The 24,912-nt window shown below is 37.6% G+C and overlaps 1 protein-coding gene across 2 annotated transcripts; it reads left to right on the top strand.

The window, feature by feature from the left end:
• Nucleotides 1-35: 35 nt before the first annotated feature.
• Nucleotides 36-23,266, top strand: LOC137261673 (lipopolysaccharide-induced tumor necrosis factor-alpha factor homolog). 2 transcript variants are annotated; one of them, XM_067799450.1, is made up of 4 exons: nt 36-87; nt 14,080-14,280; nt 14,943-15,108; nt 19,894-23,266. In XM_067799450.1, exons 2-4 carry the CDS (start codon nt 14,097-14,099, stop codon nt 20,003-20,005), a joined length of 462 nt encoding a protein of 153 aa, XP_067655551.1. In that variant the 5' UTR covers nt 36-87; nt 14,080-14,096; the 3' UTR covers nt 20,006-23,266. The 2 variants fall into 2 exon arrangements, with proteins under 2 accessions (XP_067655551.1, XP_067655552.1); XM_067799451.1 differs by lacking the exon at nt 19,894-23,266 and adding an exon at nt 17,909-19,436.
• Nucleotides 23,267-24,912: the final 1,646 nt, after the last annotated feature.

Here is a 24,912-nt window from a genome sequence, read left to right as displayed (position 1 = left end):
ACTATCATTTGACCGCGCTGTTGAGTAAGTCGGCGGATGTTGTCACATTTTGACACTTGTTGATATCAAGAAGTACACATTGCTCAGGTAACTTTCTTATTTGTTTTCGATGAAAGATTTCCTTCTTTATATATAAAAAAGACAAGAACAGACAGATTGTACAGGACTCTTGTTTAATTTGAACGCATGTTCAAATGTCAATTACGATCAGGTCAACACGATCGATGCCTCTATCACACTGTCTGCTGCTGATGTGGTGATTTTGTGATGCTGACTCAGTGAAAGTGGTTCTGTTCCCTCCCTTGTCATTCGTTTTCTGTGCGACGTATGTATTATGGGAAAGATTTCCGCCCGTAAACTCTATGTTATCATTCTATAATGAAGAGCAAATGTTTATTTATCAAAAATCCTAAACACTAACCATTACCCTAAGAATAAACCACATTATTACCCTAACCCTAAGACCCTAAAACCTCGGAATAATCCGAATAAATAGGATACATTTCAAGCGGGGGTTACAGGCTGAACTCTTACCATATTATGTAAGCCTAGAGATTTTCAAATGACTTTGAACTATTCTTACCTTCACAGAGTCCTCTTGCACAGATAAGCAAACAACTAGTTATCCCAAAGTGAGCTGAATTCAACGTTCTGGTGATTTCGACGATTGCATTGCTAGCGCTATATCGAGGAAGTACGTGCGCGATCGGAGTGCACAAACAGTTTCATTGGTAGGGTGGATGCCCAGTTCCTTGACAATTGAAATCAAGAAATTAAGTTCCTTAAAGAATAAATGAACATCAGTTATTCAATATTATTTACCCTCGATCGTTAATATGACTTCAGATGGAAAATCAATTGCTTGTATAACGAAAAATAGCGAGCAAAATTCAGCAAGATCAGTCATCTGCTAGTGACAGGTTATGTATGAAACAGGAAGCCACATGATCAAAACACTTTCTTGCAGAGCGGAGGGAAAAGTATGGTTCATTGTCAAAAACACATACAAAATACCCAGATGTAGCATGTGGCTACAGTTTTGCCAATACGATGTCATCAACTCTATTTTTGTTGGAAACACATGATACTTTTGTGTGAAATAGATGAATATACCTTTATCACTCAAGGTTAGCAAAATCAAAACTTAAAATGATATTAAAGATAAAAATTACGTTTTTGTCTTATATCATCAAAAAAACCCTAACACTGGGATATAATTATTGCTTTCTGATAATAAGTTTGGCATCATCAGCACATTTGAGTACAGACGTCAGGTTTGATTCTCATTTTAATTTCAAGAAATGTTTAAGATGGTGGCTTAGCCAGTGCCTAGTGTACAGTTATCACTGCATAACAGTTATCACCAATTTGTTAGTGTTTCATGTGTGCAGTTCAGGTCAGTTACAATTCCATTTTTTTGGTCAACACGCTATTTGACAGCAATAAAGGACAGCAAAAGAAAATCCTTAAAGGTCACATGCAATGCAAAACACAAAGTCACAAGGTTACATGCAGCTGCAGATTCAGATTCCTTTTGGTATGAACAAAACAATAACAAATTATCAAAAATGCAGTGAAAAATAACAGGATTTCAAAGAAACCTGTGAAATCAGAGTTCAAACGATTCACTAATTTCACCCCAGCGCTGGGCAAAAAAGTGGTTTCACGCGCCTTGAACAACTTGTAAATCACAGCAAGTGATGTGTGCAGCAATTATTGCTGTGGTCAAAGTTATAGAACAAGAGATGCTTCTTGTGATTACAAGTACCTTGGGTCTGCAGTAATGACCACCCACCTGCTCTGACTAGGTTCGGTCTCAAGGGTGCTTTGTTTTGAGGGTAGTCAACCCAAGTACAAAATATTGCACTTTTGTTTCACGATTTTGTTTATTTGTATTTTCACAATCAGCAATGTATATCATAAGTCATGATTAAGACTTTTATTTCAGTGAACACTGTGTTTTAGTTATGTTGGGTTGCATGTGACCTTTAACAGTGAGTAACATAAAAGGAAAATTATAAAAAAGATAAAGTTATGAACCCTACAAAATAATCATAACACAGTGAGGATGGTGTCCACGACCCATATAGTAGCCAGGTCAAGTTCACTAGTCATTAATTATTCCGTTCCCTATCCATCTACTGTAAAAGGAACAGTCAGATAGTCACACAATCAATTATTCCATGATAATTGTTACAAGTAGCTGTGTGAAAACATCTATTTATACTGTCATGATTCCCTTCCGTTGCATTATATAAAAACACAACTGACAACAGTGAACGGGCAGGAGACATTGGTTTAAAGCTAATCAAGTATCATAATTAATTCTTTTTCATTAATTTAACGGATTGTGGAGTAATTTTTTAAATCTCGTTAAAATATGGTGGTAACTGTTTGCTAGCCAGTAGAGAGTGTGCATTTTCATTTTACTGTGTGTAAAATGTCAGGGTTCACTCAGTGTAGTGTTTAAGATCAAACTCACTTTGCCTTCTTGTAGCTGAGTTTATCTAATAGTTAATCTAATAAGCCAACACCCTGCCGTGGGCGGTGTCACAATTAATGAATTGCCACAATTGTCAAGTCATCAGCACCTGACTGTTTACAGCTCTGTGTGGGCACAGTGGCCACTTTCTGTTTGAAACATAGTGAAGGTATACACTACAGTGGCTTTAAATTTATAAATGAAATTAAAAGTGAGTGAGTGAGTTTAGTTTTACACCGCACTCAGCAATATTCCAGCTGTATGGCAGCGGTCTTTAAATAATCAAGTCTGGACTGACAATCCAGTGATCAACAGCTTGAGCATCGATCTGCGCAATTGAGAACCGATCACGTTTCAACCAAGTCAGCAAGCCTGACCACCCAATCCCGTTAGTCGCCTCTTACGACAAGCAGAGTCACCTTTTGTGGCAAGCATGGGTTGGTGAAGGTCATTCTACTCCAGGATTGAGTGGCATGAGACAAATGATCATTGTTGGAACAACTTAACCCTGTCAACATGGGTGTTTCACTTCGTGCATCTATCAAGTCACTGTAATACTGTATTCATGAATAATTATTTGTATTCATTACTCAGTGTCCGTGAAACATGTCATCATATAGGCCAACTGCACTACTGAAGTAGAGCTATTGTTTGTAACACCATAGGGGAGTTGACCTATTTTTGCATCAAAATCAGTTGGTAATGTTATGGAAGAATGTCCAATCCACGTGACCTGAAGTTGCTAAGACCCTGAAAATGTCATGTATGCCATGTCATGTGTCTCAAGCACAATCCATGTGATGCCCTCATTGTCATTGATGATGTCATGTTGACTCTGTTAGTTTCATGTCATGCTTCCTTTTAGCACTTTTTCTCATACGCTATTTTTCAAGTACGCCCATTCCTGGTGTCCCCTGCAGTGATATTGCTGAAGTATTTCCCAATGCAGCATAAAACCACACTCACTCACTCACTCACTCACTCACTCACTCACTCACTCACTCACTCACTCACTCACTCACTCACTCACTCACTCACTCACTCACTCACTCACTCACTCACTCACTCACTCTTTCTGAAGTACAGATACGGCACAAGATATTTATACAAATATATTGTTACAAATACGAAAAAAATATTGCTGTAGCTTGGCATCACAAATAAGGTCCTATATATACATATTACTGTGATATATAGATGTGTGTGTATACTAGTATGGGTTACATTTTGTTGAGAGATAAAGTGTTTGACACTAACTGTACCAGATGATCTTTATTTCTACACATCAAAGTAAATGCCCTTCAGCATGGCCAGTCACTGCTTTTATATTGTCATAGATACTGGGAGATGACAACATCAGAGATTGAGGGAAAAAAAACATTTCTTTATTTAACTTTTTTTAAGCTGCGTTGTGAATCAACATCAAAGGGAAAAATCATTTATGAATGAATTCCAGAGCAGATTTTAAATGAAGGGGAAACTGGGGAACTGAAACTAGTTATTTCTACATATTTTTCACCAATTTAATGAAACACAGAAAAAAAATATTGTTTGAAAAGTGTGTTATGTGCATGATGTATTTGTTGGTAAAGCCATACATTTGTAGTGAAAATACCAGAAAACCCATATGAATCTCATATGTGGGTTTAGTCACTTGTCTAATGTTAGTTTGATCCAGTCAGTTCAGCTAATAATAGTCCAGATATCACCATTCTATTGTAAGGATGCAGAGTGTTATATTCAAGTTTTTAATAAGAATCTTTTTTGGCACAGACTCATAATCTGTGTAAAATGTATATCAATGCATATATGTATGATTGTAATTTATATTGATGGCAGCCTCACAACACTCTTGTTTTCCCTGTTGAATATTAAAATGATAGGTCTTCTCTCTGGTCTTCTCTCTCCATGATCTTGTTACCACAGTTCTGATTTTAGGAGTTGAAATATCCTATGGCCCAAAGCCCAGGACAAGTCAGTTTTTTAGTGGGGCAATCAAATAATGGTATCTTACTTGTGCGTGGGCTACTAGATAATTTCTTCTTATGTTTCAAACTGCAAATAAACTTGTATTTCATTTTGTATGTGCTAAAAATGTAGCTATTAAATTTCACAATGATAATGAAGTATAGTTGTCTTTCTTTGCTATTTATCACTTCCCAATAAATAGTCCACTAAACATTAGCATTAAATACCATGTTGATTTATTCTTTCATAATTACATTATCATGAAAATGAGGCCAAGTGGAAAATTCGTCAGGACAAGTTACTTATTTGTGGCAAGTGACTTTTAGAAATATTTTTGAACCCCGGTATCTTTAGCAACAAATGCTTGTTGTAAGAGGTGACTAATGTGATCAAGTGGTGAGACCTGCTAACATAGCTGTACATGTCATTGTATCCCAGTTGTGTAGATCAGTGCTCATGGTGTTGATCACTGGATTGTCTGGTCTTGGAGTCAGTATTTACAGACCACCACCATATAGGTGGAAAATATTGCATTGTGCAACATTAAACAACAAAGAGAACAAACTATGCTGGATCCATATCTATCTTGAAGTTATATTTGATGATATTTATAACTGGTACCACCTATACAAGATGGCTTTAAGCTTCCTTTGGACACGTAGAAACTACTGTATCAAGGGACATGCTTGTGTGTAAGGAAAGCGTATATTTTACGCTGAGATTGTTTACACTTTAATCCCTATACATGATCCATTCAGACATATTATCATGTCTTGTTTAAATTAGAATTAGATTGTCTGTCTTAGAAGAGACATTTCACAGTACAGTGGCACCTCAATTCAAATAAGATGCTAAAAGTAAACCCACATATGGGATCTTTTTAAAGATTGAGGGTTAGTTGTTATAAGGCAGATGATCTTTTCACAGATGAATCATAAACACATGTAAAAGTTGAATTTTGGAGCTCACAATACATTGATGTATTGGTTTGTGCCATTCTGAACTTATTGAATGTTGTGCTGGAACATGTTTCCAATTCACTGTTCAGCTGCCTCATGCTCATCATAATCTGACCATGCTGATGGCGTTGGCTATTGATTTTGCCACAAATACTAAGGATGGGCACCAAGCTGAAAATGCATTTGAATTGTTCTTGATGTTTTTACGCTGTTTATAACCAAGGCAATGACAGCTTGTGATAGGTCTAGCGTTGTTATCATCAGTGTTTGGCCAAGGCAGGAGCCTAGCAAGATTTTAACTCTAGTTAGCTGATTTGCGTGTAATTGTTACTCTCGGTGAGTGAGTGAGCATGGTTTTATGCCATATTTAGCAATATTCCTTCAGTATCATGGAGGGGAGCACCAGAAATCAGCTTCACACATTGTAACCATGTAAGGAATCGAATCTGGCAATGACATCTTGTGTTCAGTCTAGCATTGTTATCATCAGTGTTTGGCCTAGGCAGGAGCCTAGCAAGATTTTAACAATAGGTGATTTGCATGTAATTGTTACTCTTAGTGAATGAGTGCGTGAGTGAGTATGGTTTTATGCCACTTTTAGCAATATTCCTTCAATCACGGCAGTGAGCACCAGAAATGGGATTCACACATTGTAACCATGTAAGGAATGGTATGCCGGTCTTCAGTGTGACGGGCAGACGCTTTAACCATTAAGCTACCTCATCGCCCCAGATATTCTCAGACATAGGGCATATTCATGTAGATTGGTGTATTTCATCTAATAATGGGGCTTATTCACTGTCTCAAAATGCATTTTTGCATGCTTCCAGCTGTTTCATTTATTGGTTATAATTAATCTGACTGATGCATCCAAATTCACCTTTCTTTGGTTAAATGTCACAGATGGTTCAGTCGGAACTGAGCCTTCACATTTTGCAGTATAGTCATGGGCTAACATAAGCGATGGGTATTAGCCTGAATTCTGTTTTGTTATTTATTATAATAATGATATGAGCATTTTTTGTGATATTCACAACAATATTTTCATTCTTTCATTTGTAATTACTTATGAGCCTGAATGAAAAAGACATCCCACTTGCAAAAGACATCCTTTTTGCATTATTGAATACTTCATATTTTGTATGAGCCTGCTTTGTCACAGTTATAGACACATTATTTTACAGGGAACTGGTCACAAATAGTGGCACCTTTTTATCACAGGAAACAGTTGTTCATTTTAAACTTTTTTCCTAATTGTTGATTGTTCTCCTCCATGTAAACTTTTCAGTAAATGAGTTTAGTTTTACACCGTTCTCAGTTATATTCCTGCCATATGGTGGTGGTCTGTAAATAATTTAATCAGGACCAGACAATCCAGTGATCAACACCATGAGCATGATGAGCATCGATCTGTGCAACTGGGAACTGATGACACATGTCAACCAAGTCAGCAAGTCTGACCACCCAACCCCGTTAGTCGCTTGTTACGACAAACATAGTCGACTTTTGTGGTGAGCATGGTTTGCTGCAGACCTATTCTACCCTATTCAGACCTATCTTCATGGGTGTTTGAACTTTTGAGGCAAGATGAACATATGCATGATTTTGAAAAATGCAGTATAACTGTAATATGCAAACAATCTGAGGGACAGTGGATAACCTAGAGGTTACCATGGTTACAGCAGCCACTCGTCACACCAAAGACCTGTGAAGGTCCAAGGTAGAATAGGCCTTCAGTAACACATACTTGCCATAAAAGGCGACTCTGCTTGTCGTTAGAGGCAACTAACAGGATCGGGTGGTCAGGTTCGCTGACTTGGTTCAATGGTTGACACGTCATCATTCCCAGTTGTGCAGATCGATGCTCATGTTGATGATCACTAGACTTTCTGGTCCAGACTTGATTATTTACAGACCACTGCCATATAGCTGGAATATTGCTGAGTGCAGCATAAAACTAAACTCACTAACTCACTTACTCACCAAAGACCCAGCTTCAATTCCCCACATGGGCACAAGGTGTGGAGCTTATTTCTGGTGTTTACCTCAATGTTATTGCTGAAGTATTGGTAAATGATGCGTCTAAACATACTCACTCAGTTGCTTTGCTGAATAATGATAAGTGCTGAGTTCATGAATAATAGATGGAATGACTGGTCAATTGATGCAGCTTGCATCAGCGATTATTGATGGGCGTGGGAGACTAATTTTTCCACGATGGATTGGTCAAACTCTGAGGTTCAAAATTAGCCATGACTGTTAGCATAGCAAAGACATGAAAGGATTCTTGTTGTAAATAGTTTAGAGGACACAAGATTTGTTTTATTTCTTTCAAAACTGTCCTGTTTTTAAGTACATGTATTAATAACAAAAAGTGTTATATAGACAAATCTATGGATAACAATTTCTTTCTTTCATGATTGCGATGTAATCGAAACACCATACCCATGAAATATTGGTATTGCTATCCTTAAAGCATGTGTATATCCCGACTTCTCAAATGTCACTGAGTCCAAGAAGTCAACAAAAAATGTTTGTATGTCTGCCCTATGTCAATAAGACTTTGAAAAGTGTTTGCCCTGTATAGTTAAAAACTAAAACATTCTGAGGCCCTTCACAGAAAGAGTCACAAATGCTACTGAGGATGTGCAGATTTAACAAGGCTTTTTTTACTCCTTTCTTGAACATGACATAAGATGTTGACTTTCTCATGGATGACAGTAGATCATTACAAAGTTTTGCTCTTTCATTACACTCCAATAGCGAATCAAGCCCCAGCTAAGTTTTTGAATCAACCAATCAGAACACAGCTTACCAAATTGTGAAAATTAAAATTCTCATGAACCGTTTGAACTTAAACCTCGAAAATGTTTGTAGTCGAACATAGCTATTTTCAACACGTTTGCTTCCAAATGATCCTACACAAGGAGGATGCTATTATTGACAACAGTGAGTAAAAGTAGCATCTTTTGAGAAATTTGTAGAATATTATCTTGCCTAGATGTTACCTAATAGTGACCATGTCATCCAAACTCACTAAGTATGTATACTGCAAGTCAAATATTGAGTTTATGCAGTTTGTTGGGAGATCAGTGTCAGTGACAAGGGAAGGGAAAATCTTTTATTTTTTATTTTTTTAATTCCCGCCAAACCCATAACAGTATTCATCGTCTGATTTGTTAAATCCGTTTGTCTATCTTGTGTACGATTGGATGGTCACAGGGGTTGAAATATGTTTAAGATCTTTTGTGAATTGTGGTACAGTAGCACATGTAAAATCACTTGTTTGAATAAACACCATCATTAAATTGGAAAGTCATTTGATACCGATGTAGCAGGTTATTTCTTCTCAGGTCCATACTTTCCTCGGGAAGAACGGGGCCTAGACCAAACATTCCCCGGGGAAGCTTTGGCCTAGGATATTCTTACCCAAGGGAAAGTTAGGGGTAGGCTAAAGTTTCCCCTCTGTTTAAAGTACGATATTTTGTTCTGTTTCTACGGAAAATGAGCAAATTCAGAGTTAACTTGACGTCTTCTACCCACCCTTGGTCTTAATCAACATTTTCAAGAGGGTCATAGGTGACTCAAAGGGTGGATGGCACGGCCTTCTACTGGGGTTTGTTAGACTAAGTATAGCAGTGTAACGAATAATACTATGCCAGAGTTCACTTATACTGAAACATCTGTCACCATACTTTACAGTTCATGTTTTGGGCAGTTATCAGAGATGCTGTTTGATTGAGCTTGCTCATCCCTGACCAAAACTTACCAGCCCACAATATTTGATCATATACATGTTTAAATTTTAACCTGACGCATCATGCAGGTGAATTTGAGAATCTGGCAGTCTGTGTTGAAAATAGCCTGTCCCGGGCAGTCGGGCAGGCAGTGATTTTGAATGCTGGATACAGGCAATTTATGCACATTCCACATGCTGCTGTGTTTTGAAACGAAGGTATACTAGTAAGCGTTTAGTGTTTAACTAGGTGTTTTTACGTTCTTTGTTATTGTTTGGCCTGTACCAGTTCATGTCTGACATAGTGTTAGACAGGTGATATTCATCGTGCAGAATTTACAGTTCAACTTTTGCTATATTATTGTCACAAGTATAAATATGATACAGTACAAAAAATTCTTCTAATGAGTATATTGATTTTATGCGTAACTGTAACAGCTTTCGTACTGAAACATTTCCACTGTGTTGAACTTGTAGTGTATCATGGTGACGAATATCTTGATGGGAGACACTGAAATGACACAGCTTGACATGTTCAGAGTCAGTATTGTATGTTTTGTTCCTAATAATACAGGCTATCAAATGTTTAGGCCATAAGGGGCAGAAAAGTTGCAGTCATAATTAAAGCTGTTAAAATTCACTGTAACCCTTCATGGCTTCATTTGTTATTCATGGCCTCTGAGCAGGAAGTCTTGTACGGTGGTGTGTATGTGTCCTCTGTCAGTTGTGGTTTTTTGCAGTTAAAATGCTCACAGTCATATGGATAACAACTTGTTGTTTATCGCATAGTGTTGAATTCCATTTCTAGTGTCTCCTACCATGATATTGCTGGAATATTGCTAAAAGTGGCATGAAACCGTGCTCACTCATTATAACATAGAGCAGTGTTTTGAAATAGATGGAATATAAAATAGACTAGAATGCTAGAATGTTGATGAAACTGTCAGTCTTTTGATTTGATGGTATCTGAATCAAAGTGGTGGTGTGATGAAGCTGATTCGTGTAGAAAACACTTGGCCATTCTTAATTTTGATTAGGCACCTGGAAGAATTTTAGTGTCCATGTTTTTTTAACCTGTGATTTCTTTTTTGAGAGCTGTGACAAGAACAGTCACACACACATCCATACATGTTGTTCTATATGAGGGACCTGTTAAGCGCCATGTGTTAATTGGCCATCAGCAACCCATGCTTGTCTTAAGAGGTGACAAACAGGATTGGATGGTCAGGCTTACCAACTTAGACACATGTCATCGTCAATATGGGAAACAGCCACTAGCATGCAATCATCATGTGGATAGTAAAATTCCAGTTGGGTCACTAAACCTCCACAGGTCACATACTGGCCAGTGAATATATGACTCTTTTTGACTTGTTAAGTTATAACATATTTGTAAGTCATGCAAGATTATGATAAGAATGTTCATCACATCAACAGCTTAATGATGTAACCCTTGTCAACATTCAAATTTCAGGCATTTCATGAATTATTTTGTGGGTTAGTAACTTTCAAGCACAGCTAGCCTGACTTACTAGTAAAATTTAGAAACTATTTCACACACTGGTCATCATATTCAAATTGCGTTGATCAATGCTCATGCTGTTGATCACCGGATTGTCTGGTCTAGCATGAAAAAACAACCAACTGTATGAGTATCAGTCTTTGAGCCAGTGTAAAACATATTTGATGTCAGCTATGTGCATTTGATATTGGGTCTCAATGCAGATACAAAATACAGTGGAAACCGCCTAAGTAAAAACCACTTAACTAAACATATCGGATAAGTAAACACTATTCTTTGGTCCCGGCAAACTTCTTCTGTAATCATCTCTATTTGAGTCCTGTTAACTAAAACCGAATAGGTAAACAATACCGTGTGAGTAAACGTTTTTACATGGTGCCTGGAAGTAAAATACTGACCAAACGAGACCTGATAACAGGCCCCCCTAAGTAATTGAAGGAATTACAGCAAATTTGAAGGAATTGCATCTCAAATGTAAACAAACACAGCCCACTCGCGAAACAATTGCAGCGATATCGGTAATTTAGCGGTAATAACAGAAATACATCGGCCCTATCGGAAGCAATGTCGGTAATATTGGAAACACGATCGGCCATCTTCGGAGATTTTTCGGTCGCGAGCGGAAACTCACGCAGCAAAACATGGCGTCATTGGAAGAAGCGCCCGTCTCGGTGAGATTTGTTTTCAGTTTCTACTATTACATTTTTATACTTATCCATCTTTGACCACCCGTGTTGAATGCGTTTAGGTATGAGGTGTTGTCGGGGCAATAGCTTATGTTTTTAGGAAAAGATAGTCACTCTAGGAGAGTGTCACAAGTCATGCCCCTGTAGTTTGTTTACATCTGAACATCGAAGTCGTGCCGATGATTACAAACGTGCGCCAGATATAACATCATTTTTTTGTAAAATGTGTTTAAATTTGTCAAATTATGGCTCATAAACTTCTTCATGGCGCACGTTCATGATGTTCGTAATCATCGGCACGACTAAAAACATAAGCTATTGCCCCGACAACACCTCATACCTAAACGCATTCAACGCGGGTGGTCAAAGATGGATAAGTATGACAATGTAATAGTAGGAACTAAAAACAAATCTCACTGAGACGGGTGCTTCTTCCAACGACGCCATGTTTTGCTGCGTGAGTTTCCGCTCGCGACCGAAAAATCTCTGAAGATGGCCGATCGTGTTTCCAGTATTACCGACATTGCTTCCGATAGGGCCGATGTGTTTCTGTTATTACCGCTAAACTACCGATATCGCTGCAATTGTTTCGCGAGTGGGCTGCGTTTGTTTACATTTGAGATGCAATTCCTTCAAATTTGCTGTAGTTCCTTCAATTACTTAGGGGGGGCCTGTGATAACTAAATCAGCGATCACCACATAATCCAACATGAGGGACATGTGTCAGTCACCAGGTAAATAAACATCCCACTTACAGCTTGCTCTGGCGTAAGCAGTTTTCAATACACTGACAACTGGAGGCCAGCTCTGATGAGTTGTTCATTGTTATATGTAGCTTGGGAGTATCAGTGAGTAGACCGGTGCAATAAAACATGTTATATTACTTACAAATCTTGTCCGTTACTCTGTCATTTGCAGATATTGATAAGTTTGGATAAGTAAAAAACCTGATAAGTAAACAATTTTGACGAGTCCCTTGAAAGTCTACTTATCAGGCTTCCACTGTACATTGGAACAAACAGTTTTGTACATTTGATAAATTTAACAACTGTTCTTGACTAACTCATGTAAATAGAAGAAAAAGCTTGCTGGCTGACAGTTAAGTTGGAAGTCATACACTTGACTGTAGTACTTGACAAGATTTTGTTTCTTGAGTTGGCATGTTTTGTCACCTCTGGAGATTCTGTTTAGACCTGGTTTTCATGCTTGTGATTAGAGACGAATAATAGGACTGGACCCACATCGCTAACTAGGTTGACACATGGCATAGCTCATGCTGTTGATCACTGGATTTTCTGGTCCAGCATGATTATTCACAGACCACCACCATACAGTTATAATATAGCTAAGTTTGGCACTACACAACAAAGAAACAAAATATTTGTTCTCATGCTAAGTTTAGAGCTATCCACAAACATGGTAGCAAACATGATTTGTGAAATTGGGAATAACAATAAATTTTTGTTTTCTAGATCAGGCTTTCAAATTTCTTGTCATTATTAGAAATTGAAACTTCTTCAACTTACATTTCATATAAATGCATTAATGTGGGAATAGCCTCAAATAAGACAATTCAAAGGAATAAAAACTATTCAGTAGAATGGCAATAGTTGGTCTCAACAGATTATTATCACAATGGTATGTTGCAATGTACTATTGCAATAGTTGGTCTCAACAGATTATTATCACAATGGTGTGTTGCAATGTTCTATTGCAATAGTTGGTCTCAACAGATTATTATCACAATGGTGTGTTGCAATGTTCTATTGCAATAGTTGGTCTCAACAGATTATTATCACAATGGTGTGTTGCAATGTTCTATTGCAATAGTTGGTCTCAACAGATTATTATCACAATGGTATGTTGCAATGTTCTATTGCAATAGTTGGTCTCAACAGATTATTATCACAATGGTGTGTTGCAATGTTCTATTGCAATAGTTGGTCTCAACAGATTATTATCACAATGGTGTGTTGCAATGTTCTATTGCAATAGTTGGTCTCAACAGATTATTATCACAATGGTGTGTTGCAATGTTCTATTGCAATAGTTGGTCTCAACAGATTATTATCACAATGGTATGTTGCAATATACTATTGCAACAGTTGTTTCCCCTCAATAGGCTTCCCTGGTAGCTGTAATAGTTTGTTTCATGTTTATTCCAGCTAGTCACTGAGCCCATGTTCAGTCGCTATTGGTTCTAACTGAGTATACCATTGCTTCATAATATGTCATTCAAAGTATGTAATCAAATAAGCCAGTATGTTCAACCCTTTGTATTTACAAATGTTTATAGTATGTGATCACTGTGAAACTATGGACCTAGCTGATTGATAATTTCCCTATCATGAATGAAATTAGTCAATGCTTATGCTCCAGAATAAACAGGGCGGTGCTTATCACGTTGATCTTTATATTTACAAATATTTGATCAGTGTGAAACCATGGACCTAGCTGATTGATAATTTCCCTCATCATGATTGAAATCAGTCCATCAATGCTTATGCTTCAGAATAAACAGGGCAGTGCTCATCACGCTGAATACCCGGGTTCAATTCCCCATGTGGGTACATTGTGTGAAGTCCATTTCTGATGTCAACTGTCATGATATTGCTGGAATATTGCTAAAAACTCTGTAAAACCCAACTCACTCTCTCACCAGAATAAATACTGAATAAGAACATATGTTGAATTAGATAAATACTAACATTACTGTCTATTTTCAGTCTAATTGACCACCCCAATGTCAAGGCCAGAAGATCGAGATCCAATCTTGCCTACAGCTCCACCCCCGTACACCCAGCCACAAGAGAATCCAGGGGCCACCATCCCTAATGAGCCACCCCCCAAATATGAACCTCCCAAGGGGGAGTACCCAGCGACATACCAGGGTGGGTACCCACCTCAAGCAGGATATGCAGGACGGGGTAAGCAGTGTCTTGTTGTGAGCAGACTCAGAGTTTGTAAATAAAATATATTGTTATGATTATCGTGATTATACAGGTAGTTGTCAGACAGCATTTTGAACTGTAGACCTTCAAAAATATTAGTCATTGCCTGATGCTTTAGTAAGAAAATGGAAATCTACAACTGATTATTTTAGCCCCTTGCCTATAAAATCTGGATGAATTATAAGAAAGTGTCAGGTTGGTCACACAGTCGGTGAAAATACTAAAATAGTCCTCAGTCATGATTGTACATTTTTGCTGAAGAGTCAGATCAAGGTTACTTTTTTTTTAAAGAAATTTTCTGTTGACGGTATCAGCCCAGAAGCCAGGATAAACAGACATTGTGTGCAGGTGTTATGGTACCTTGTTCATCATGTCAGTGCAGATGTTTGACAAATGTGGTGTTTATACAACCTTGCTTAGTGCCAAATGATAAATCTAAAATATGGCATTGTCATCATTTCAGATGGTTCTTGACATTTTGTAGGACAACACAAGTATTCATATTGATCACACTCACTCACTCACTCGTCACGATATGGCTGAAATATTGGTGATGTGACGTTAAATATTTACTCACTCACTCACTCACTCACTCACTCACTCACTCAGAACTTAAGTTGCATCTTTTTCGCATGCAGGTGGATATCAAACAACTCAACCATCAGTCATATTGGTAACCACACAATTTGGGCCCCACTCCCAGCAGATTCAGTGCCCTCACTGCATGGCCCACATCATGACCAACACGGACCACCAGGCCGGCGGCCTCACCTGGCTGGCGGCAGGACTTATCTGCTTGTTTGGGTAAGTAGGACAGGAAGTAGGATCACTCTGCGTCTCTGTATTGTCGTGATGAATGGTGCTGCTCATGAAGAGCATTCACCAGTTAGTAGTCCCCAGAATCTTGACCGAAGTGTCACAAGTGCCACCTTGTCTTCCATGTTTTCTGACCTCAATCTTATTAATTATATCATCTACCACTTCTTCAGAAATATATTAAATCTGTCCCTAAATCTGTCATTCACCAGTACCATTCTGTGATGGCTTAAATTTGTCCCTAAATCTGTTATCTACCATGACTGATAGCTTAGATCTGTTCCTAAAGATGTTATCTACTATGTCAGATGATTAAATCTGTCCCTAAATTTGCCATCCATCATGTATAATAACTTAAATAGCTTAAATCTGTCCCCAAAACTGTCATCTACCATGTTTGATTGTGTAAATCTGTCCCTAAATCTGATATGTACCATTCTGTGATAGCTTCAATCTGTCCCAAAATTGTTCATCTACTGATCTGCGATAGCTTAAATCTGTCCCTAAATCTGTCATCTACCATGTCTGACAGAAAAAATTTCTGTCTCAAAATTTTTCATCTACCATCCTGTGATACTTTTAATCTGTCCCTAAATCTGTAATCTACCATATCTGTTAGAATAAACCATGTCTGATAACTTAAATCTGTTCTAAATGTGTCATCTACCATGTCTGATACCTGAAATCTGTCCCCAAATCTGTCACCTACCATGTTTGATAGTCTAAATCGGTCCCAAAATCTGTTATCTACTATGTCTGATAGATGAAGACTGTCCTTAAAATTTCTGTCTACTATGTCTGATAGATTAAATCTGTCTCTAAATTTGTCATCTGCCATATCTGATCTAAATTTGTCATATACAGTGGAAGCTGTCTAAACTGACACTCTTCAGGACTGAAGAAATAATACAGTTTAGACAGGGTTCCCGGCTTGACACGGTTATCAACAACTAGAAATTTTTCCATGACATACAATTTGTGTCTGACTTTAAGTGACTGAATTATATCTTGGTCATGAGCTTGTAACACAAACGTGGTGTTTGCAGGCCAAAACTTGAGCAAAACCTTGCTGATTGACTCTCTGTGGGCATGGCTCCGAGCATTATCCATAAACAGCAAGAACTGCTGTCTGTTAACTCACTTATTACATTGCATGTATACCATACTGAACTAAGATTAAGTTATCTTTGTCTGCAACCATGTAGTTTCCAGATTAATTGGTGACAATAAACATTCAGCTGACTTCTTGCCAAGAAGTGCTGATTAATGTATAAACACATTGCTGGATTGCAGACCTTTTAAATGATGTTAATTATTCTAGCCACAGATGAAACTGAGATTTTATATTGATGTTGGCAACTTGCCGGATTGTAGAGCTGTCTGTGTTGACAGCTTCCACTGTACCATGTCTGACATTTTATATCTTTCCTTAAATATGTTATTGATAGCTTAAATGTGTCCCTAAATCTGTCATCTACGTATCTGATAGCTTACATCTGTTCTTCAACTTGTCATCAAGATTCAGGAGATATGCAACAATATTTTCATTTATGCAGTTTGAAACATAGATTTGATACTTACAATTTTCATTTTGAGAAATGATTAATATTCAGGTACTGAATTCAAGGTCAAAATATTTTTTTTTGTATTGAAAACATTGGGCATATCCTTTCTACCTTTCTCTGATAATCAATAATCAATCAATAATTTGATTGTAATCTTAAATGTCATAACCATTGTGCTAATGAAGCAGGCCATAATTAATGCTATGACCAAGACATGTTTAGATATTCATGTTAGTATGATATTTATATTGCAGTTTCACATGTGAGGAAGCTGTATTAGTTGTTTATATTTTGATTCAACAAGCGGGGTGCCAATCCACAAAACGTTCCTAACGTTTCGACCTGTCATGACTATACATTATCGTAGCGCTACAAAGGCTTTTCAGATTTTCACATACTTTTTGAGGTTTGATTTGATGTTTAATTTTTTATGAATATCGATAAGTTTTCTACTCCTACCGATAATCGATGATTCAAACAAACAAACTGCAAGCAAATCTGTTTTGTAACGTCAAATCAAGATTAATGCAAAAATGTCATAGCTCAATGTTTTTACATCTGGCCTTTTTGGTCAGTCTTATGCCACTTATGTTTAAGGTGCAGTATCATGATACATTGATAATGTCAGTTATTTGTATAAATATCAGAAGGGTTCCCTCCATATATGAGGTATTTTACGGTGGACAGAGGTTCAAAAGAAAGTGTTTGACCAACATGATGAAATATAATTTGGACAAAACAGTTGATTTTTCTTAGACGATTATTATTTGATCCTGTTGTGGAGGATTTTCTTCTGCATAAAAAAAGTTCAAACTTAATGACCATTCTTTTATTTGTAATGTAAATTAAAGGATTAACGGATTAAATTTTCAAGCTTACAGGAGAGGTTATAATTTTTAAACAACAAAGTGACTTTAACTCAATTATTAAACAGATAGCCAAAGTTGGCAATGCAAGATCCTGGTCAGAATATATCTTCAGTAAGCCATGCTTGTTGTTAGAGGTGACTAATGGCACCAGATGGTCATCCTTACCAACTTGGCTGACACATCATTGGTTCCAAATTGCGTCTGTCAGTGATCATGCTGTTGATCACTGGATTGCCTTGTCCAGACTCGATTATTTATAGACCACCACTATATAGCTGGAATATTGCTGAGTGCGGTGAAAATCTAAACTCACTCACTCAACGCTGTAACCACTGTAACTGCCTGTTCTTACAGCTGCTGGCCGTGCGTTCCGCTCCCTTTCTGTATTGGAGAGTGTCAGAATGTCGCCCACTATTGTCCCCTGTGTTTCGCTCATGTTGGAACATTCAATAGGGCCTCGTAGCCCTGTGCACAATGGAGGACATACATTCATATCGAAGTCAAGCCTTCTTTTTCCAGTTATGATTCGGTCCTAGCAAGTTATCAACTAATTTATATTAATTGTCTGTACATTCTATTATTTGTAAATATTATTGTATCTCATGAGGTTAAATCTTGTTTATTCAGCTATTACAAATGTTGATAGTTATTTATCTATATATATATATAGATATGTATTAGCATATTAAGGTGCAGGAGTGTGTAAAGGTTATAGAAGCTTTCATAAAATATACCATGTTACAACATGGCCCAAACACTTTATGTGTATCACAGTAGTCCTTTAGGTGTTCACAGAATTCCGTTGTAAATGTATTTTGCTGCATGAATGACAACGGTGTGTAATCATCCAGAACCACATTTATCATGCATTCATGATGCTAAGGTTAGGACAAGAACACCTTGACCATTGTCATTTTAACATTTGAACTGCTGAGTCATTGTAGTATTCATTTTTAGCAAAGCATTCAAACTGAAGTGGTTATTTTCAATTTCATTGTCTTGAGCTGAACATGTTGGTGTTTATGGGGAATGTGGTGAAGGTGTATAATATATGTGTATAAATGAGGGTGCAGTAAATATATGTTATATATGTTATATATTTACTTCAGTATTATGGGTTTAGGACCGGTCAGTAAATTCTTGGTCATTGACTCACAACAACAATACAGATGTTCTAAATACATGTTAAGTTTTTAATCAAAATCTTAAATATCACATGTTTGTGATTTTGTGAACTGTTGATCACGGATCGTTGCTCCAGTTCTTTTTTTTTTCACACACACAAAAAAACATGCTTATCCATAATGATGCCTACTCAGCTGTCGAGATATACTTTTTTAAAAAATATGTCTGTTGTTAGTTTTTGGATGGGGAGGTTAAGACAAGTGAGATGGTGGGTAGCCTAGTGGTTAAAGTTGTCGCCCATCAGTCCGAAGACCTGGGTTCCTTTACCCACTGGGGTATGATGTGTGAAGCCCAATTCTGGTGTCCTCCACAGTGATATTGCAGGAATATTGCTAAAAACAGCGTAAACTAAACTCACTCGCTCACACACTTCACTCAACAAGTATCATGATTGTTTTCATGAGTCAGTGACCAAAGGCTACTGGTTTAGCACAGATGGTTTGTTCAAGTATTGCGGTCACTTACTGACTTGTATTGTAATGTGTAATTAGATACTGAATATATTCAGAGACCAGTGGGAATGGTGGATGTCTTTTGGAGATGTTTCAGACCAGTCATTTTGACATATTCAGCTGAGCATGTTGTGTTGAGTATCAAAGTTAGGCAACACTTTATTCTTAATCATGATAGTACTGCTCATAATAGTGTTTTCATTCTTCTGGTTTCATAATCGGTTGAAATACTTATAAACCAAAAATGGGAAAATAGGTAAATAAAGTTTCAGTGTTTTGCAGGGCCTTGAAAATCTTGAAAAGGCCATAAATGTTTAGGTGATTTTAATGTGTCTTTGAATTTAGATTCTTCTTAAAAAGACCTTTCAAATTTGGATTCTTATTTGAACACTTTTGAAAAGATTTTTTCATTTTGTTCCTTGGAATTTCTGTGTTACTGTAGGGTACTTCGAAGAACTCTTTTGCAGCAAGAGCCAATTTGTCCTGCTTAACCAAAGGAAACAAAGCCAAATTGAAAATAATTGAACTGGACAACATGGCAGTTCATGTTTATTTTATGTTTGTACCTGCTGAATTGAATGGGTCAAAAGACTGTGGAGCCTTTCTCTGACATACTCTGCATGCTCTGCACCAGAGTTTTTGTTGTGTTTCTTTGCACTATGTTTTGGTTGGTATCATTAAGTTGGTGTTAAAACTTTGCAGGTGCTGGCTGGGGTGCTGCCTTATCCCTTTCTGCATCAACGATCTGCAAGATGTTCACCACACCTGTCCTAACTGTAATCGCTTGGTGGGGGTTTGTAAACGCCTTGACTGAGAGATCAACACTTGAGCATACAGGGAACTGATGTTTGTCATAATACAACAGTTGCAATACATTGAGGAATTCACGAGGTCACAGTGTGTTCAAGACATACTGACTTAGGTATTTTCATACTAGCGGGTTTGCAAGACGCACAAATGGCTTAGGTAATTTCATAGTAAGAGCTGCATGAGTGGACTAGGGAATTTCATACTAAAGAGTATCGGCTTCATAAATGGGCTAGGGAGTATAGGAGGTGCAGGAATGGCTTAAGGAATTTAATACTTAGAAGTATTGGAGCTGCAGGGGTGGCTTAGGGAATTTAATACATAGAAGTATAGGAGCTGCAGGGGTGGCTTAAGGAATTTAATACTTAGAAGTATTGGAGCTGCAGGGGTGGCTTAGGGAATTTAATACATAGAAGTATAGGAGCTGCAGGGGTGGCTTAGGGAATTTAATACATAGAAGTATAGGAGCTGCAGGGGTGGCTTAGGGAATTTAATACTTAGAAGTATTGGAGCTGCAGGGGTGGCTTAGGGAATTTAATACATAGAAGTATAGGAGCTGCAGGGGTGGCTTAGGGAATTTAATACATAGAAGTATAGGAGCTGCAGGGGTGGCTTAGGGAATTTAATACTTAGAAGTATTGGAGCTGCAGGGGTGGCTTAGGGAATTTAATACATAGAAGTATAGGAGGTGCAGGAATGGCTTAAGGAATTTAATACTTAGAAGTATTGGAGCTGCAGGGGTGGCTTAGGGAATTTAATACATAGAAGTATAGGAGCTGCAGGGGTGGCTTAAGGAATTTAATACTTAGAAGTATTGGAGCTGCAGGGGTGGCTTAGGGAATTTAATACATAGAAGTATAGGAGCTGCAGGGGTGGCTTAGGGAATTTAATACATAGAAGTATAGGAGCTGCAGGGGTGGCTTAGGGAATTTAATACTTAGAAGTATTGGAGCTGCAGGGGTGGCTTAGGGAATTTAATACATAGAAGTATTGGAGCTGCAGGGGTGGCTTAGGGAATTTAATACATAGAAGTATAGGAGCTGCAGGGGTGGCTTAGGGAATTTAATACATAGAAGTATAGGAGCTGCAGGGGTGGCTTAGGGAATTTAATACTTAGAAGTATAGGAGCTGCAGGGGTGGCTTAAGGAATTTAATACTTAGAAGTATAGGAGCTGCAGGGGTGGCTTAAGGAATTTAATACTTAGAAGTATAGGAGCTGCAGGGGTGGCTTAGGGAATTTAATACTTAGAAGTATAGGAGGTGCAGGGGTGGCTTAGGGAATTTAATACTTAGAAGTATAGGAGGTGCAGGAATGGCTTAAGGAATTTAATACTTAGAAGTATAGGAGCTGCAGGGGTGGCTTAGGGAATTTAATACTTAGAAGTATAGGAGGTGCAGGGGTGGCTTAGGGAATTTAATACTTAGAAGTATAGGAGGTGCAGGAATGGCTTAAGGAATTTAATACTTAGAAGTATAGGAGCTGCAGGGGTGGCTTAGGGAATTTAATACTTAGAAGTATAGGAGCTGCAGGGGTGGCTTAGGGAATTTAATACTTAGAAGTATAGGAGCTGCAGGGGTGGCTTAGGGAATTTAATACTTAGAAGTATAGGAGGTGCAGGAATGGCTTAAGGAATTTAATACTTAGAAGTATAGGAGCTGCAGGGGTGGCTTAGGGAATTTAATACTTAGAAGTATAGGAGCTGCAGGGGTGGCTTAGGGAATTTAATACATAGAAGTATTGGAGCTGCAGGGGTGGCTTAGGGAATTTAATACATAGAAGTATTGGAGCTGCAGGGGTGGCTTAGGGAATTTAATACATAGAAGTATAGGAGCTGCAGGGGTGGCTTAGGGAATTTAATACATAGAAGTATTGGAGCTGCAGGGGTAGCTTAGGGAATTTCATACTGCAAAGTGTAAGAGCTGCAGGAATGGTCAAGGGATTTTATTACTAAGAAGTATTGGAGCTGCAGGATATTTCTAGGGAAAATAACACTGCAAGATACAAGAGCTGCCAGTTCTTATCTGTACTAAGGGCTACTGGAGCTGAACGACTGGCCCGGGTATTTTTGCAATAGAAGTTATAAGAGCTGGAATACTTAACATGACAATTGCCCCTTTGGTTTGGTCTGATGTAACATGTTATATTTAGATTAAACTCTCCTAACAAGGGACAAGTTAGTACTTACCCCACTCAGACTTTCTATTGTATCTGCAACTAAATATTGTGAGAATGCATCAGTTAACCGCTATGCAACAAACGCGAGGAAAATTTAATGTTATAGTCATTTCTAGATGGTCAGTTCTGACTTACTGCGAAAAAGCATTGTCCAAATTTCATTATATTTTTTCTTTGTGATCGGTGATTGGTATTCTGATGCAAGTGGCCTATGATGCATGTTTTCTCACCATACCTGCATGAAAAAGGTAACCTTTTTCTGATGCTATATTGGGTTCCTTCAAAACCAGTCAGTTTATGATAGGAAACCAACCTTGCAGTTACCAAGGACTTTCACCTTCAGTTGGCATCCCTCAGAAGGTAATGAGGTATGGTGGGGTAGCCTTGCAGTTATAGCATTCACTCCTCACGCCGACAACCCGGGTTCAATTCCCCATTTGAGTACAATGTGTGAAACCCATTTCTGGTGTCCTTCACCATGATATTGCTGGAATAATGCTAAAAGCGACATAAAATGGTATTCATTGACTCAGAAGTAAATGACAACTGTACTGGTTATAATGCGAAACTGGTTATGAAGCACAAGAACTGGACTAAGTACGGCATTATGGAGAGGTTGTGTATATGCTCAAACACTGTTCATACCTGATATTGTAATGGGTTTCCTTCAGTGCAGTAATGGTTCATCCAATGGTCAGAGAATTTTTAATGTCAGGAACGTAAATAATGACAAAAAACATTTTTTGGACTCTTCTTTCTTAAATGGCATTTAGAAGCTGGCATGAAAAAGAGGAACCCTTTTAAGGATAGACACTGCAATAAAGAAGTTGTCAATCCATAAAAGAGGCAGTTTTCCTCTTCTATCAGGTTATTGTTACCATTTTATTAAGATGACTGAAATTGACCTAATTTGTTATTTGCAATCTTTGAATCATTGCAGTCATGGACATCTGTCATATGTTCATTTTCCCAAAGTTGAAACTGAAGATGATTGAAGTTTTTGAAAACCATGAATTATGAAGTGGAGCATTTTGTGGCTTATTCATCCAGTGTTTGTTGGAAAACTCACAGGTAATTTAAAAAAAACAAAAACAAGACACACACACACAGACACACACACAGACACAGACACACACAGACACACACACACAGACACACACACACACACACACACACACACACACACACACACACACACACACACACACAGAGTTAATTTTGAATGTTGATATGGAGCCGCTGGAGGCAATACGTTTTCATTGTTGAAGGTGAGAAATGTTGACAGACACACAGTCCTGTGTTAGAGTGGAATAGAAGAGTGGCCTGCATTTAATTCTATTTTTCCACCCAGTTTCACTACACTTTGAAGTGTGTAAAACAAAAAAAGTGCAATATTGAGGACCTTACAAGAAATGTACTGTTATTCCCGCTGTTTGCTAAGGTCAACAAGGACTATATGTGCCTATTTTAGTCGTTAGCAACTATTGAGTAGTATAGCTGCCAGAAATTGGAGTGAGACTTTTACCCCATTTATGATTTTTGTATTATATTTGTTGGTGATGTAGGAGGTACAGGGGTCCTTCTTTATTTATTGTATGTATATTTAGTATTGGAAATAAAAACATTTTGCTTGTTTTGATGCTATGGAATTACATGATAAAGTGCCTTACTTTGCCCTAAAGTATGTGAAATTTGTATGTGATTTGAAATTCTTTGTTTTATGTCATTCTAAACCTTTTCATGTGTATTAAGTTAATATGGCTAGAGTTTCTGAGACAATGTGCACTGTTTACCTGCAAAACTCATTTAGATTTATTCATGTTGATGCAGATAAAAATTTAACTCATCAAAGAGTGAAAACATGAGCTTGCCAAAGAAATATTTTATGCAACAAGTGGTGTTTTTTTTCCTATGGACATGATATCTTCTTTGACAGTGTTGTTTTTCTAGTTTGATCAATCAAGCTATTATTCCTAAATCAATTCAGAAACTTGGTAATGACAGTATAATCCATTTTTTAAATACGAGTATCTTCCTTTGGGAAGAATGACTTTCATCATAAATATTGATGCAAATGCAAATTTGGTTTTATTACTGCATTATTCAAAGTATCATGGTGATATTTCACTATCTTCAGTCCAGATACAGAAATCCTGAAAAGAAATCCTAGCTTACGCTTGATGTAAGAGATGTTAACCTACTTGCACCAGGTGCAACCTGAGATAAAGACCTAGTTGCACCAGACATATTCCAGATGCACTGCTTTTATTGCAATGGATAATGAAAGAAATACGCTTTTGAGTTGATATATGTTTTATTCAGAAGTTTGCTCTCTAAAAGCTTGACTTGCACCTGGTGCAAGTTAGACTAGTAACTAGGTTGCTTTTTGTGATATTAGGTTGCACCCATGCAAGTGACAATGTTCTAAATTGAGCCGTGTTACTTCATGTGTAAATATAGTCAACTTGTAAATGCAGGGACTATGAGTATTTCTGCATGATGCTGTAGCCTCCCACTTTGCATTATGTTTTACTTGGGCATAAATAATGTTACAGTTGCACAAACCACGTATACCTTATGTTACATAGGTTCCAGTTTTGCATGAAACATATTTGTCCAGTTGTCTAGTATAGTCCTATGTCTTATCAGTTTGAAATGAATTTATGCTTGCTTTATATACATTAGTGTGATCAGTCGAGGATATTCAACGACCTCACATGTTATAAAAAATTTTATAG

Source organism: Haliotis asinina, chromosome 14 (genome assembly GCF_037392515.1).
Source record: "Haliotis asinina isolate JCU_RB_2024 chromosome 14, JCU_Hal_asi_v2, whole genome shotgun sequence".
Lineage (NCBI taxonomy): Eukaryota > Metazoa > Mollusca > Gastropoda > Lepetellida > Haliotidae > Haliotis > Haliotis asinina.
Note: the sequence above shows the minus strand (reverse complement) of the source record. Positions and strands in the feature narration are given on the sequence as shown.

Excerpts from the sequence above, each read along its gene's own strand:
- LOC137261673 (XM_067799450.1), top strand. The coding sequence starts at position 14,097 with ATGTCAAGGCCAGAAGATCGAGATCCAATCTTGCCTACAGCTCCACCC. Across the intron at positions 14,281-14,942 it reads AGCAGGATATGCAGGACGGG|GTGGATATCAAACAACTCAA; the intron begins GTAAGCAGTGTC and ends TTTCGCATGCAG. Across the intron at positions 15,109-19,893 it reads GGACTTATCTGCTTGTTTGG|GTGCTGGCTGGGGTGCTGCC; the intron begins GTAAGTAGGACA and ends AAAACTTTGCAG.